At 39.7% G+C, this 11,847-nt stretch overlaps 1 protein-coding gene across 1 annotated transcript; it reads left to right on the forward strand.

Annotated features, from left to right (window-relative positions):
- The first annotated feature begins 464 nt into the window (after positions 1–464).
- Positions 465–11,785, forward strand: LOC141556815 (protocadherin beta-2-like). Its single transcript, XM_074291613.1, has 2 exons — positions 465–2,576; positions 11,033–11,785. Exons 1-2 carry the CDS (start codon positions 833–835, stop codon positions 11,623–11,625), a joined length of 2,337 nt encoding a protein of 778 aa, XP_074147714.1. The 5' UTR covers positions 465–832; the 3' UTR covers positions 11,626–11,785.
- Positions 11,786–11,847: the final 62 nt, after the last annotated feature.

Here is an 11,847-nt window from a genome sequence, read left to right on the forward strand (position 1 = left end):
TAAAGTCTGATAGCAAAGAGACCTTTGATCACAGAACCTTTCCATCATTTCAGTTGTGAAGAGGAAAGATCTTTGATCACCAGAAATAATAGATAGGGAATGTTTTACATTTTTGGTTTTATAGATTCACAGACTTGAGCGCAATAGGAAGCATCATCTGTCTTCAGTCTGGATAGTGCCATTTTCTTTCTCCCTACCTCTCCCTGGTCCATCCACTCTTCATCATTTACTCTCTGTGTCTGCCTCTTGATCTCAACAGTAGTCCCTCTTAGTATTGAAGAATAGAGTATTGTTTTTGTGTTTTGTTTTGTTTTTGTTTTTTTGGTCTAAGTCTTTTCTTTTGCAGGTTAGATATTCTTTATTGTCTTCAAGATCTGTAAGGCTGTACTCTTGACTAGAATGTTCTTTTAAGCCAACTTTTAGAAACATATATGTGTGTGTGTATGGCACGGGACAATGTTATATATGGTTATGAAAATTACATAGTTAGCCCCACAAAAATTAAGTTATATACCATTTGTTCTATAAAATACAATTCGAAGGATGATATCTGATACAAATCCCATATGACATCTAATTAATTCTGAGAAAAATAATGAAGAACGCGTGGTGGCGCTGCAGACTAAGAACTCAGAAAACTTCGCGAATTCTCCAATTACCCAGATCTAGAGACCAGAATCCGACATTTCGGAAGCGGAGAAGAAGCTTTGTTAATTTCATCTGGAGAAAGAGATCAGTTATCCCACCCAGGCACACAAAAGTGGGAGCTCTGGTTACCGTTTGCGTTTGTAATAGAGCTGAGAAATTTGAGAAGTGAGGGACTAAAGAAACTATGGAGCAGGAAGGGAGGATTATTCTGCAGCAAAGGCAAGTTCTTTTTTTCCTTGTTCTGCTGGGTGTGTCTGGGGCGGCCTCACAGCTGGAGTTTTCGGTGGTGGAGGAGATAGAGAGAGGCTCTTTTGTGGCCAATGTGGCAAATGCTCTGGGGCTGGAGGTAGGAGTGTTGTCAAATCGGGGGGCCAGAGTCGTTTTCAAAGGGTACAAAGAGTATTTGCAGCTGTATCCCAAAACCGGGGATCTGCTCCTGAGAGAAAAATTGGATCGGGAAGAGCTGTGCGGTCCGACAGAGCCCTGTGTGCTACCTTTTCAGATCTTACTGGAAAACCCTTTTCAGGTCGTTCGTGCTGAGCTTAGGATACAAGACGTTAATGATCATTCGCCAGTATTCCTAGACATTGAGACAATGCTAAAAATCCCCGAGAGTACCTCCCCCGGGACTGTGTTTCTATTAGAAAATGCGCAGGATTTAGATGTAGGAAACAACAGTCTCCAGAACTATACGGTCAGTCCAAACTCTCATTTCCACATTCAAACTCGAGAGGACGCAGAAGGCCGGAAATACCCAGAGCTTGTACTGGATAAACCCCTGGATCGGGAGGAGCAACCCGAGTTTAGATTAACTCTCACTGCAGTGGATGGGGGAGCCCCAACCAGATCTGGGAGTACCCAAATCCTAGTGTTGGTAATGGACATCAATGACAATGCCCCTGTGTTCTCTCATTCGCGATATGAAGTTCAACTTCCTGAGAACAGCCCTACGGGTTCTCTAGTTGCTACAGTCTCAGCTAAAGATTTAGATTCAGGAAATAACGCAGAGATTTCCTATTCGTTATTTCGTGCATCTGAACGTATTCGTAAAACTTTCCAATTAAATGAAAAATCCGGAGAACTTCGTCTAAAAGAGAAACTGGATTTTGAGTCAATTCATTCTTACACAATAAATATTCAGGCCACAGATGGTGGAGGCCTTTCTGGAAAATGCACTATAGTTGTTCAAGTGAAGGATTTAAACGACAATCCTCCCGAGCTGATTATGTCCTCATTTACCAGCCCCATCCCAGAGAACTCACCTGATATAACTGTCGCCGTTTTCAGCGTATCAGATATAGACTCTGGGGAAAATGGAAGGATAGTTTGCTCCATCCAAGATGACCTTCCTTTTGCCCTGAAACCTTCTATTGAGAACTTCTATACGTTGGTAACAGAAGGAGCATTAGACAGAGAGTACAAGGCTGAGTACAACATCACGATTACAGTGATGGACTTGGGCTTCCCGAGGCTCAAATCTGAGTATAATCTCACAGTGCTCATCTCTGATGTCAATGATAACCCTCCCATGTTTTCTCAGAGAACCTACAAAGTGTATCTTCAGGAGAATAACAGTCCTGCCCTCCACATTGGCAGTGTCAGTGCCAGTGACAGGGACTCAGGGATCAATGCCAAAGTCACTTACTCTCTACTACCTCCAGAGCCTGAAGACCTGCCCCTCTTCTCCTACATTTCCATCAACTCAGACAATGGTCATCTCTATGCTCTGAGATCCCTGGATTATGAAGCTATCCAAACTTTCCAATTCACTGTGAGGGCAGCTGATGGTGGTTCTCCATCACTGAGCAGCCAGGTTCTGGTTCAGATTGTGGTACAGGATGAGAATGATAACTCTCCCTTTGTGCTGTACCCCCTGCAGAATGGCACAGCTCCCTGCAATGACCTGGTGCCCAGAGGTGCAGAGCCTGGTTACCTGGTTACTAAGGTGGTAGCTGTGGATAGGGACTGGGGACAAAATTCCTGGCTTTCCTACCAGCTGGTCAAGTCCACAGACCCAGGTCTCTTCACTTTGTGGGCCCACAATGGAGAAGTTCACACAGCAAGATCCATCAATGACAGAGATGCCATAAGGCAGAGGCTTGTGGTGCTAGTGAAGGACAATGGGCAGCCATCTCTGTCCACAATGGCTACACTAAATGTGCTCCTAGTGGATGGCTTCTCCGAACCATATGTGAAGATGCAAGACTCGAACAAGGAGCAGACCCAAAATGACTCCCTCACTCTTTACTTGGTCATTTCTCTGGCTTCAGTGTCCTTTCTATTTCTGGTCTCTATCATTATGTTTATCACCATAAGGCTGTGGAAAAGAAAGACTAATAAAGGAAATAGTCACTTTCTATCCAGTGCCCCCTTCCAGAACCATTTGGTGGATGTTAGTGGCACTGGGACCTTGTCTCAGAGCTACAAATATGAAGTGTGTCTGACCAATGATTTAGGTACAAGTGAGTTCAAGTTCTTAAAGCCAATTATTCCCAATTCTCTTCTACAAAAATCTGGGAATGATGCAGAGAACAATCCAGCATCTTAGAATAACTACACTTAGGAATACAGTTTTAAGAACAGACTTAGGATATCTTTTTCCCTCATCAGTTTTACTCACTCATTCTAATTTCTTCCTTAAGAAATTCAATATATAACTTGTTTGTATGTAATAAATTTCTCATTCACAGTTGTATCCTCTCATTTGCATTAGTATTAGAAATAAAGTAACATCCTGTAGATAGTGAAAAATTGTGCTTCTAACCTCTCTCGCTCTTTTTATAAAGCTTTTTATTTTCAAAACATAGGCATGGATAATTTGACAACATTGATCCTTGCATAATTTTGTGTTTCAGATTTTCTCCTCCTTCCCCCTATCACCTCCCGTAGATGGCAAGCAATTCAATATTAACATGTTAAACATATTAAAATATGTTAATATATATTAAATCCAATATGTATAAACATATTTATACAATTCTCTTGCTGCATAAAAGAAATCAGATCAAAAAAAGAAAGTAAATGAGTAAGAAAACAAAATAAAAGTGAACAACAACAAAAAGAGTGACAATGTTATGTCTATATTCAGTTCCTACAGTCCTCTCTGTGTGTAGATGGCTCTCTTCATCATAAGATCATTTAAATTGGTATCAATTATCTCATTGTTGGAAAGAGTTATGTTCATCAGAATTGATGGTCGTATAATATTGTTGTCGTGCACAATGCTCTTCTTGTTCTTCTGCTTCTAATCTCACAACAAAACTAAGTAAAAGTTCTGCAGTTGTCTGCTAAATTTTTCTTTTGAAATTTAAACAATCTACATTTAAATTTTATCCTTTTCTTCAATAACTTTTTTGTTCCTTGGTTTTTAGATTTTATTTTTTACTCAGAAAATTGTCAGTAGATAATGATTTAAAGTTGGTTTTGGCACTGCTGCGCACCTCAATTTCTTTATATGAAAAAACTATGTTGGCCTAGATCATATCTAACATCTATTACAGTATTAACAATTTGTTGCCCTATTATTCTTATTAAACATCTAGAATGTGAAAAAAATATTGCCTTCATTTTAAGGAACAGAGAAAAGTTTATGCATGTCTTTAAAACTATGTCTTAATATGCTACCAAAATGGATAATTATTGTGTCATTTTTATATCATCTAATTGACCTTTACAAACTGTTGTGTGCGAGCATTTGTTCCTATTTCTAACATTTGTGTTGAAAAGTAGAGAGTTTGATATCATTTAGAGTCTTCTTTCCACCAGAAGTCAATTAATCACCATGCCTTGTAGATATTTATTGGTTTACACTTACTTTTTCAAACACTACTCCTTGCTGTAAATCAGGTAATCATTATGACTGAGGATTTATTTTCTTTTTATAATAGAAGTATTAACAATTAGGTATAGGGGGCAGCTAGATGGTGAAGTGGATAGAGCACCAGCCCTGAATTCAGGAGGACCCTAGTTCAAATCTGGTCTCAGACACTTAACACTTCCTAGCTGTGTGACCCTGGGCAAGTCACTTAACCCCAGCCTCAGGGGGGGAAAGAAAGAAAGGAAGAAAGGAAGAAAGAAAGAAAGGAAGAAAGAAAGAAAGAAAGAAAGAAAGAAAGAAAGAAAGAAAGAAAGAAAGAAAGAAAGAAAGAAAGAAAGAAAGAAAGAAAGAAAGAAAGAAAGAAAGAAAGAAAGAAAGAAAGAAAGAAAGAAAGAAAGAAAGAAAATATTTAGTCACATTTTCTATGAATCTCAGTTTCCTGATGTATAAAATTAAGATAATGGCAGTACTTATTTTACAGGATTATTGTAAGAATAAAATAAAATTGGTCATGTAAGACTTTTCTCAAATCTTAAAGTACTTTAAAAATAAGAACTATCATTAACATCCAGGGTGAATAAAGGCTAGTTCCTATTTTATCATATTTTCACATTGACTTATATGAAATAAATTAGAGTAATGTACAGTACTACAGTAATGATCACAGTGAAACAAAATAAAGAGCCATCAAATGACACATGAAATTTTAAAATAGAAAGTATAGCTAAAAGTTTAGCTCAAGAAGAGCCCTCATTCACTACATATAACCAAGGGAAATGTTTCTGAGAACAAATTGAGTTCAATCTGATCACTGGCGAAGGTGATAAAAAAAATTTGGAGGACCTAAACTCAGGATAGAGTTGTGCTTTAGTCAGCTCCTATGGGCTTGGTAAGGATGACTGTTAAATTTTCATTGTGTGTATTATACCTTAGAAATCAGCAATTGCTATAAATGAAGTCTTGGATCATTGGTTTCTTCATTGTCTAGATTTTTATAAAAGTGCTAACCACTCAAATTTAAGTTGAAAACTGTGTGTGTGTGTGTGTGTGTGTGTGTGTGTGTGTATGTGTGTGTAAGTAATATGAGTGAGTGTGGGTGTAGGTATGCATATTTCATTCTCTTCTTCTCTCCATCTTTATTATTAAATATTTATCAGCAAAATCCTTCGTTATTCTAGAAATGTCACTCAAGCTCAGAAATAGTATGATAGATGTAAAAAATGAAGTTGTCACCAGACTATTAACTATATACTATGAAAATAGAACTTTACAATTTTTAAAATAAAATTTAACTTTTACAAAATGCTTTACATCCATTATAGAACAGAGTCTTGTAGTGCCCCTGATCTGACTCCCCTAATTTCTATGGTACATCTCACAGTCCTGGTAAAGCATTAGGAATAGAATGTCACTCCAGGTTTTCCAGAAATTTAATACAACACTTGAGACACTGTGTGAGGATTGAAAGCACCATTTAGGCTAAGTTAGTTGTGGGAGGCAAAGCTAAGTCCACTTATAATCGTACCTGAAAGAGAAGCAATTCAGCAGAAAAAAAATTTTTTTCAAGTTTTACTCTTTACGGTTCGAGTGGGCTCAAACATCTTTCAATGGAAGAGGAAAAGAAGAATGATGCCCATTGTAGGTAATGTGGGAGGAGTGGGGGAAGAGTCTCTTTGAGAATAGCAAGTAGCAATTTGGAACTATGTTCAAAAAGTTATCAAACTGTGCATTCCCTTTGATCCAGCAGTATTTCTCTTGGGCCTATATCACAAAGAGATCTTAAAGGAAAAAAAGGGATCCACATGTGCAAAAATGTTTGTGGCAGCCCTTTTTGTAGTGGCAAGAAACTGGAAACTGAGTGGATGCCCATCAGTTGGAGAATGGCTGAATAAGTTATGGTATATGAATGTTATGGAATATTATTGTTCTATAAAAAATGATCAAGAAAATGATTTTAGAAAGGCCTGGAGAGACTTACATGAACTGATGCTAAGTGAAGTGAGCAGAATCAGGAGATCATTGTACATGATGACATCAATATTATGACAATCAACTCTGATGAGTATGATGCTTTCCAACAATGGGATGATTGATACCAGTTCTAATAATCTTGTGATGGAGAGAGCCATCTACACCCAGAGAGAGGACTATAGGAAGTGAATGTGGATCACGACATAACATTACTCACTCTTTAAAAGAGAGAGAGAGAGAGAGAGAGAGAGAGAGAGAGAGAGAGAGAGAGAGAGAGAGTCTCAATTGCCTCTTCCTCCTCCTACTCTTCCCCCCTCACATCACTTTCCCCTCTTTGTTCCACCAATCAAGTCAGCACAGAATAGTCAACCTTCAAACAAGTTAATAGGGAACCGTCCAATTGGCAATTAGTCTCACGTGCTCCATTATCCAAGTGCATTTGCTCAGTTCTTGCCCTTTACATCTCCCGCTTTCTTTTGTTTTAGACCACAGGTGGTCCCGCCATCCCTGACTTTTCAGGGAGGTGAGAACCCCAAAAAGGAGGTGATCACCCCCCCAACTTCTCAGGAGGGGAGATGAAAGCACTAAAAAGGAGATAATCACGCCCTCCCCAACATCTCAGGAAGGGAGATGAAAAGCACCAAAGGGAAGTGGGGATTGCTAGCAGGTTTCTGGGTTGAAGGGCCTTATTAGAGACAAGTATGCACAAACCCATCAGCATGGGAGTTATTACACAAGCACATAGCAATAATGCAGAGGCTATTAGTGATAACTCCCCACAGTCAGTGCAGACTTGATGTGGTGTAACAACCATTAATTGTACATGAAAGTAGTGATATAACAAACAATATAAATCAACACGGTTTCGTAAAAGATTTCCAGAAGTCCTAGAAGGAGGGTATATAAATATCAGTCACACATACACCTTCTTCAGCAACCAAGAGATAGTCCAAAACCAATCTATTGCCCATTGCTTCATGTGTTAGGGAATTCAATGATCCTCACAAGTTTTTGAAGTCCTGCATCAGTCTTTTTATATGTTAGGGAATCCAATGATTCCTACAGGTTTTGAAGTCCTGCAACAGTCTTATGATGCCTCAGAGAATCCAATAATTCCTGAGGACTTTCAAGTCCTACAATAGTCTTATGATGTCTCAGAGAATCCAATGATTCCTGAAGGTTTTCAAGTCCTACAATAGTCTTATGATGTCTCAGAGAATCCAATGATTCCTGAGGATTTTCAAGTACAACAATTTTTTATGTCCATGAGTCAAACGCCATAACTGCCAGGTTCTTTCAGTGGTGGGCACAGTCAGCAATGGAACCACCCGATGTTTCTTGGGTCTTCTCCTTCATTTTAAGGGTCTGCTCCATCTCTCTCCAATGGACAAGGCAAATATGGCTCGTTGGCACCCATCTGATTCCTTCTCCATCTGTGGAGATACAAGCAAACCCTCTCCCCCAAGCGGTTAACCTATCTGGTCCTTTCCATTCACCACTTTCTGGGTCTCTCCACATAACCTGGCGATTATCTAAAGACAGTAGAACTGCTCTCACTGGACACTGCCCTTCTGGTGGGTTATAAAACCTGTCTGCCGGAGCCAGTGCATCTTTGTCAAAAATTTAAAAATGGTATAGAGAACTAAATTTAGAAGTTTTCTAGGGTTACCCGTGGCTCCCCCTTTCTTTTGTTTTTGGAGGAGTGTCTTAATATCTCTGTTTCTTCTCTCTACTATTACCTGCCCTTGAGGATTAAAGGGTATGCCAGGGGTATGTAAAATCTGCAATTAATCTCATGTGTTCCATTATCCAAGTGCATTTGCTCAGTTCTAGCCCTTTACACACACACACACACACACACACACACACACACACACACATATATGTATGTATGTATATATATGCATGTATGTACATATATATGTATATATACATATATACATATATATACTTAAATTTCTTTTACATTTAGCTTTTATGGGAAAATATTAAGTTATTGTTTCCGATACCTGTCGACTATGCAGGTTAAGAAGGCTCTGTGTGCAACCCAATTCCTATCAGAGTAAGAGCAGAGTTGGGAAATAAACTCAGTCAAGGCAAAATTTTGTAAGGAGTTGCTGAGAGCCCAAACCGCAACTTCCAGACAGCAACCCCAAATGGAATCATGAAAAGTTGAATATGGCTGAACAATAACAATAAAGGGATACCTAATATTTGATAGAAATACAAACATGGCAAATCATTCCACTATCTTAGCCAAGAAAACCCCAAATGGAATCATGAAGGGTTGGATAGAGTTGAACAACAACAATAAATGGAAACCTAATATTTATTAGAAATTCAAACTTAAAAAAAAATAAATTCAAACTTTAAAGGAGCAAATGACCATTGCACAAAGAATGGAATTTTATTTTGTTTTAAGAATATAGACGATCTATAATAATGATAAAGTGAATCTGGTTGTAATATGGCCTGATAGGTTGATAGAGGTGATATAATAATTTTCCACATCTATCAATAACCAGTATTCACAGAAGATAATAAATCACAATTCTAATCTTTCTCTTCCAAATTTCACTAATTCAGCGACTCCTTAATTCTTTTATGAGAAGTGTTATGAAAAAAGATGAAGTTATTCTTTAAAGCACTTGGTGGCGCTGCAGGCTAAGAAAGCGAGGAAGAGCCCAGCTTTCCAATAGAACAAAAGCAGAATTGGGGGAAAAAAAAACTCATACAAGGGGACGTTTTGTAAAGGAAGAGCTGAGAGTTCAAACCTGAGCTTCCAGAGACAGCAATCCACGTTTGGCAATTGGAATTAGAAAGAAAAGGCAAAATTTCTTTGACTGAAAGGACCACGCATACAAGACACAATGAAGCCTAACAGGCAAGTAATATGTTTTGTTATCTTATTGTGGGTTTGTGAGGCGGCCTCAGCAACCGGGAGGTTTTCTGTGGCGGAGGAAATGGAGGTCGGTTCCTTTGTGACTAACGTGGTAAAGACTTTGGGGCTGGAGATAGGTGAACTGTCGGTCCGCGGGGCTCGAGTCCTCTTTGAGGACAATCGGCATTATTTACAGCTTAACCTAGAAAGTGGGGATCTGGTCCTGAAAGAAAAATTAGACCGGGAGCAGCTGTGTGGTCCGGAAGAGCCATGTCTGCGGTCTTTTCAGATTTTATTGGAAAAACCCTTTCAGATAGTTCGCGCTGAGCTCCGAGTCCAAGATATAAATGACCATTCGCCTGTTTTCCCGAACAATGAAATGCTTCTCAATGTCCCTGAAAATAGTCCACCCGGGTCTCTGTTTTCTCTAAAAACCGCACAAGATTTGGACATAGGGAGCAATAGTGTTCAGAACTACACAATCAGTCTTAATTCTTATTTTCACGTTCAAACCCATGCTCGCGGTGACGGCCGGAAGTTCGCGGAGCTAGTGTTGGAGAAAACCCTGGATAGGGAGGTGCAGCCCGAAGTCATTTTAACTCTTACTGCATTGGATGGTGGATCCCCACCTAGGTCTGGTACAGCTCAAATCCGAGTCCTGGTTGTGGATATCAACGACAATGCCCCCATTTTTTCCCAGGCTCAGTATGAGGTTCAGATCCCGGAGAATAGCCCCATCGGCTCCCTGGTAGTCACGGTCTCTGCTACAGATTTGGATATAGGGAATAATGGGCAAGTATCATATTCATTTTTTCAAGGCTCCGAAGAAATTGTAAATACTTTTGAAATAAATCCCACTTTAGGAGAAATTAAAATGAGAAGAGAACTAGACTTTGAGGCAATTAAATCTTATGAGGTGGATATTGAAGCCACAGATGGCGGAGGCCTTTCAGGAAAATGCACTGTTGTGATCGAAGTGACAGATGTGAATGACAATGCCCCAGAACTAGTCATATCGTCATTTACTAGTCCTGTCCCTGAGAATTCACCTGAGACTGTGGTAGCTGTTTTTAAGATTCGTGATCAAGATTCGGGAGAAAATGGACAAATGGTTTGTTCTATTGAGGGAAACGTCCCTTTCTTCTTAAAACCATCTGTTGACAACTTTTACACCCTGTTAACACAGAGCTCCTTGGATAGAGAAAATAGTGTCGAGTACAATATCACCATTACAGTCACGGATCTGGGGATTCCGAGGCTCAAAACTGAATGCAACATCACTGTACTAATTTCTGACGTCAATGACAATCCTCCAGAATTTACTCAGTCAGCCTACACCTTCTACCTCCAGGAGAATAATATTCCTGCCCTCCACATTGGCAGTGTGAAGGCCAGTGACAGGGATTCAGGGACCAATGCTAAGGTTACGTATTCTTTTCAGTCTCCTAAAACTGGAGACTTGCCCCTCTTTTCCTATGTCTCCATTAACTCCGACAATGGCAATCTCTATGTCCTGAGATCCCTGGATTATGAAATCATCCAAGCTTTCCGATTCACTGTGAGGGCAACTGATGGAGGCACCCCACCCCTGAGCAGCCAAGCTCTAGTTCAAGTTGTGATCCTAGATAAGAATGATAACTCTCCTTTTGTACTATATCCCCTACAGAATGGCACAGTTCCCTTCAATGAACTAGTACCCAGAACTGCAGAACCAGGTTACCTGGTCACCAAAGTGGTGGGTGTAGATATGGACTCAGGGCAAAATTCTTGGCTTTCCTACCAGCTGCTCAAGGCCACAGACCCAGGCCTTTTCACTTTATGGGCCCACAATGGGGAAATTCGCACAGCAAGGCCCATCAGTGACAAAGATGCCATCAAGCAGAGGCTTCTGGTGCTGGTGAAGGACAATGGGGAGCCACCTCTGTCCACTGTGGCCTCATTGACTGTACTATTGGTGGATGGCTTCTCTGAGCCCTACCTGCAACTCTCAGATGCACCTAAGGAGCAGGTCCAGATTGATTCCCTCACCGTTTACTTGATCATTTCTTTAGCACTCATCTCCTTTCTTTTTCTGGTCTCTATAATTGTGTTTATTGCTATTCGCCTGTGGAAGAGGAAAAGAGATGCCACAGATTGTAGTCAATTTGATCCAAATAGCCCCTTCCCAAACCATCTTTTGGATATCAACAGAACAGGGACCTTGTCCCAGAACTACCAATATGAGGTGTGTCTCACCAGTGGTTCAGGGACCGATGAGTTCAAGTTCCTGAGGCCCATTCTACCCAGTGTGCCTCCTCAAGCTACTTAAAAACAACTACATTCTTATTAAAGTATTATAACTGATCAACAGAAACTTAATATTGTCATTTTGTAAAAGCTTTTTTCCTGCTATTTCATGAATCTTTTATTTTTGCCTAGGAGAGGAAACTTTAAATTTAATAAAGAAAGTCCTTTTAAGATGGTGCAAATTATTATTGGTCCTGAAAGTTTTTTCAATGATCTTGGTTTTTGTAAAGTATCTGGTAGCTGA

The sequence above is a fragment of the Sminthopsis crassicaudata genome, chromosome 2 (genome assembly GCF_048593235.1).
Source record: "Sminthopsis crassicaudata isolate SCR6 chromosome 2, ASM4859323v1, whole genome shotgun sequence".
NCBI classification, from domain to species: domain Eukaryota; kingdom Metazoa; phylum Chordata; class Mammalia; order Dasyuromorphia; family Dasyuridae; genus Sminthopsis; species Sminthopsis crassicaudata.

What these genes read in the sequence shown, in the direction of transcription:
- LOC141556815 (XM_074291613.1), top strand. Translation starts at nt 833, where the DNA reads ATGGAGCAGGAAGGGAGGATTATTCTGCAGCAAAGGCAAGTTCTTTTT. An exon ending in GCCCAGAGGTGCAGAGCCTG is followed by an intron (nt 2,577 to 11,032) that starts GTTACCTGGTTA and finishes CTGCAGAACCAG; the next exon opens with GTTACCTGGTCACCAAAGTG.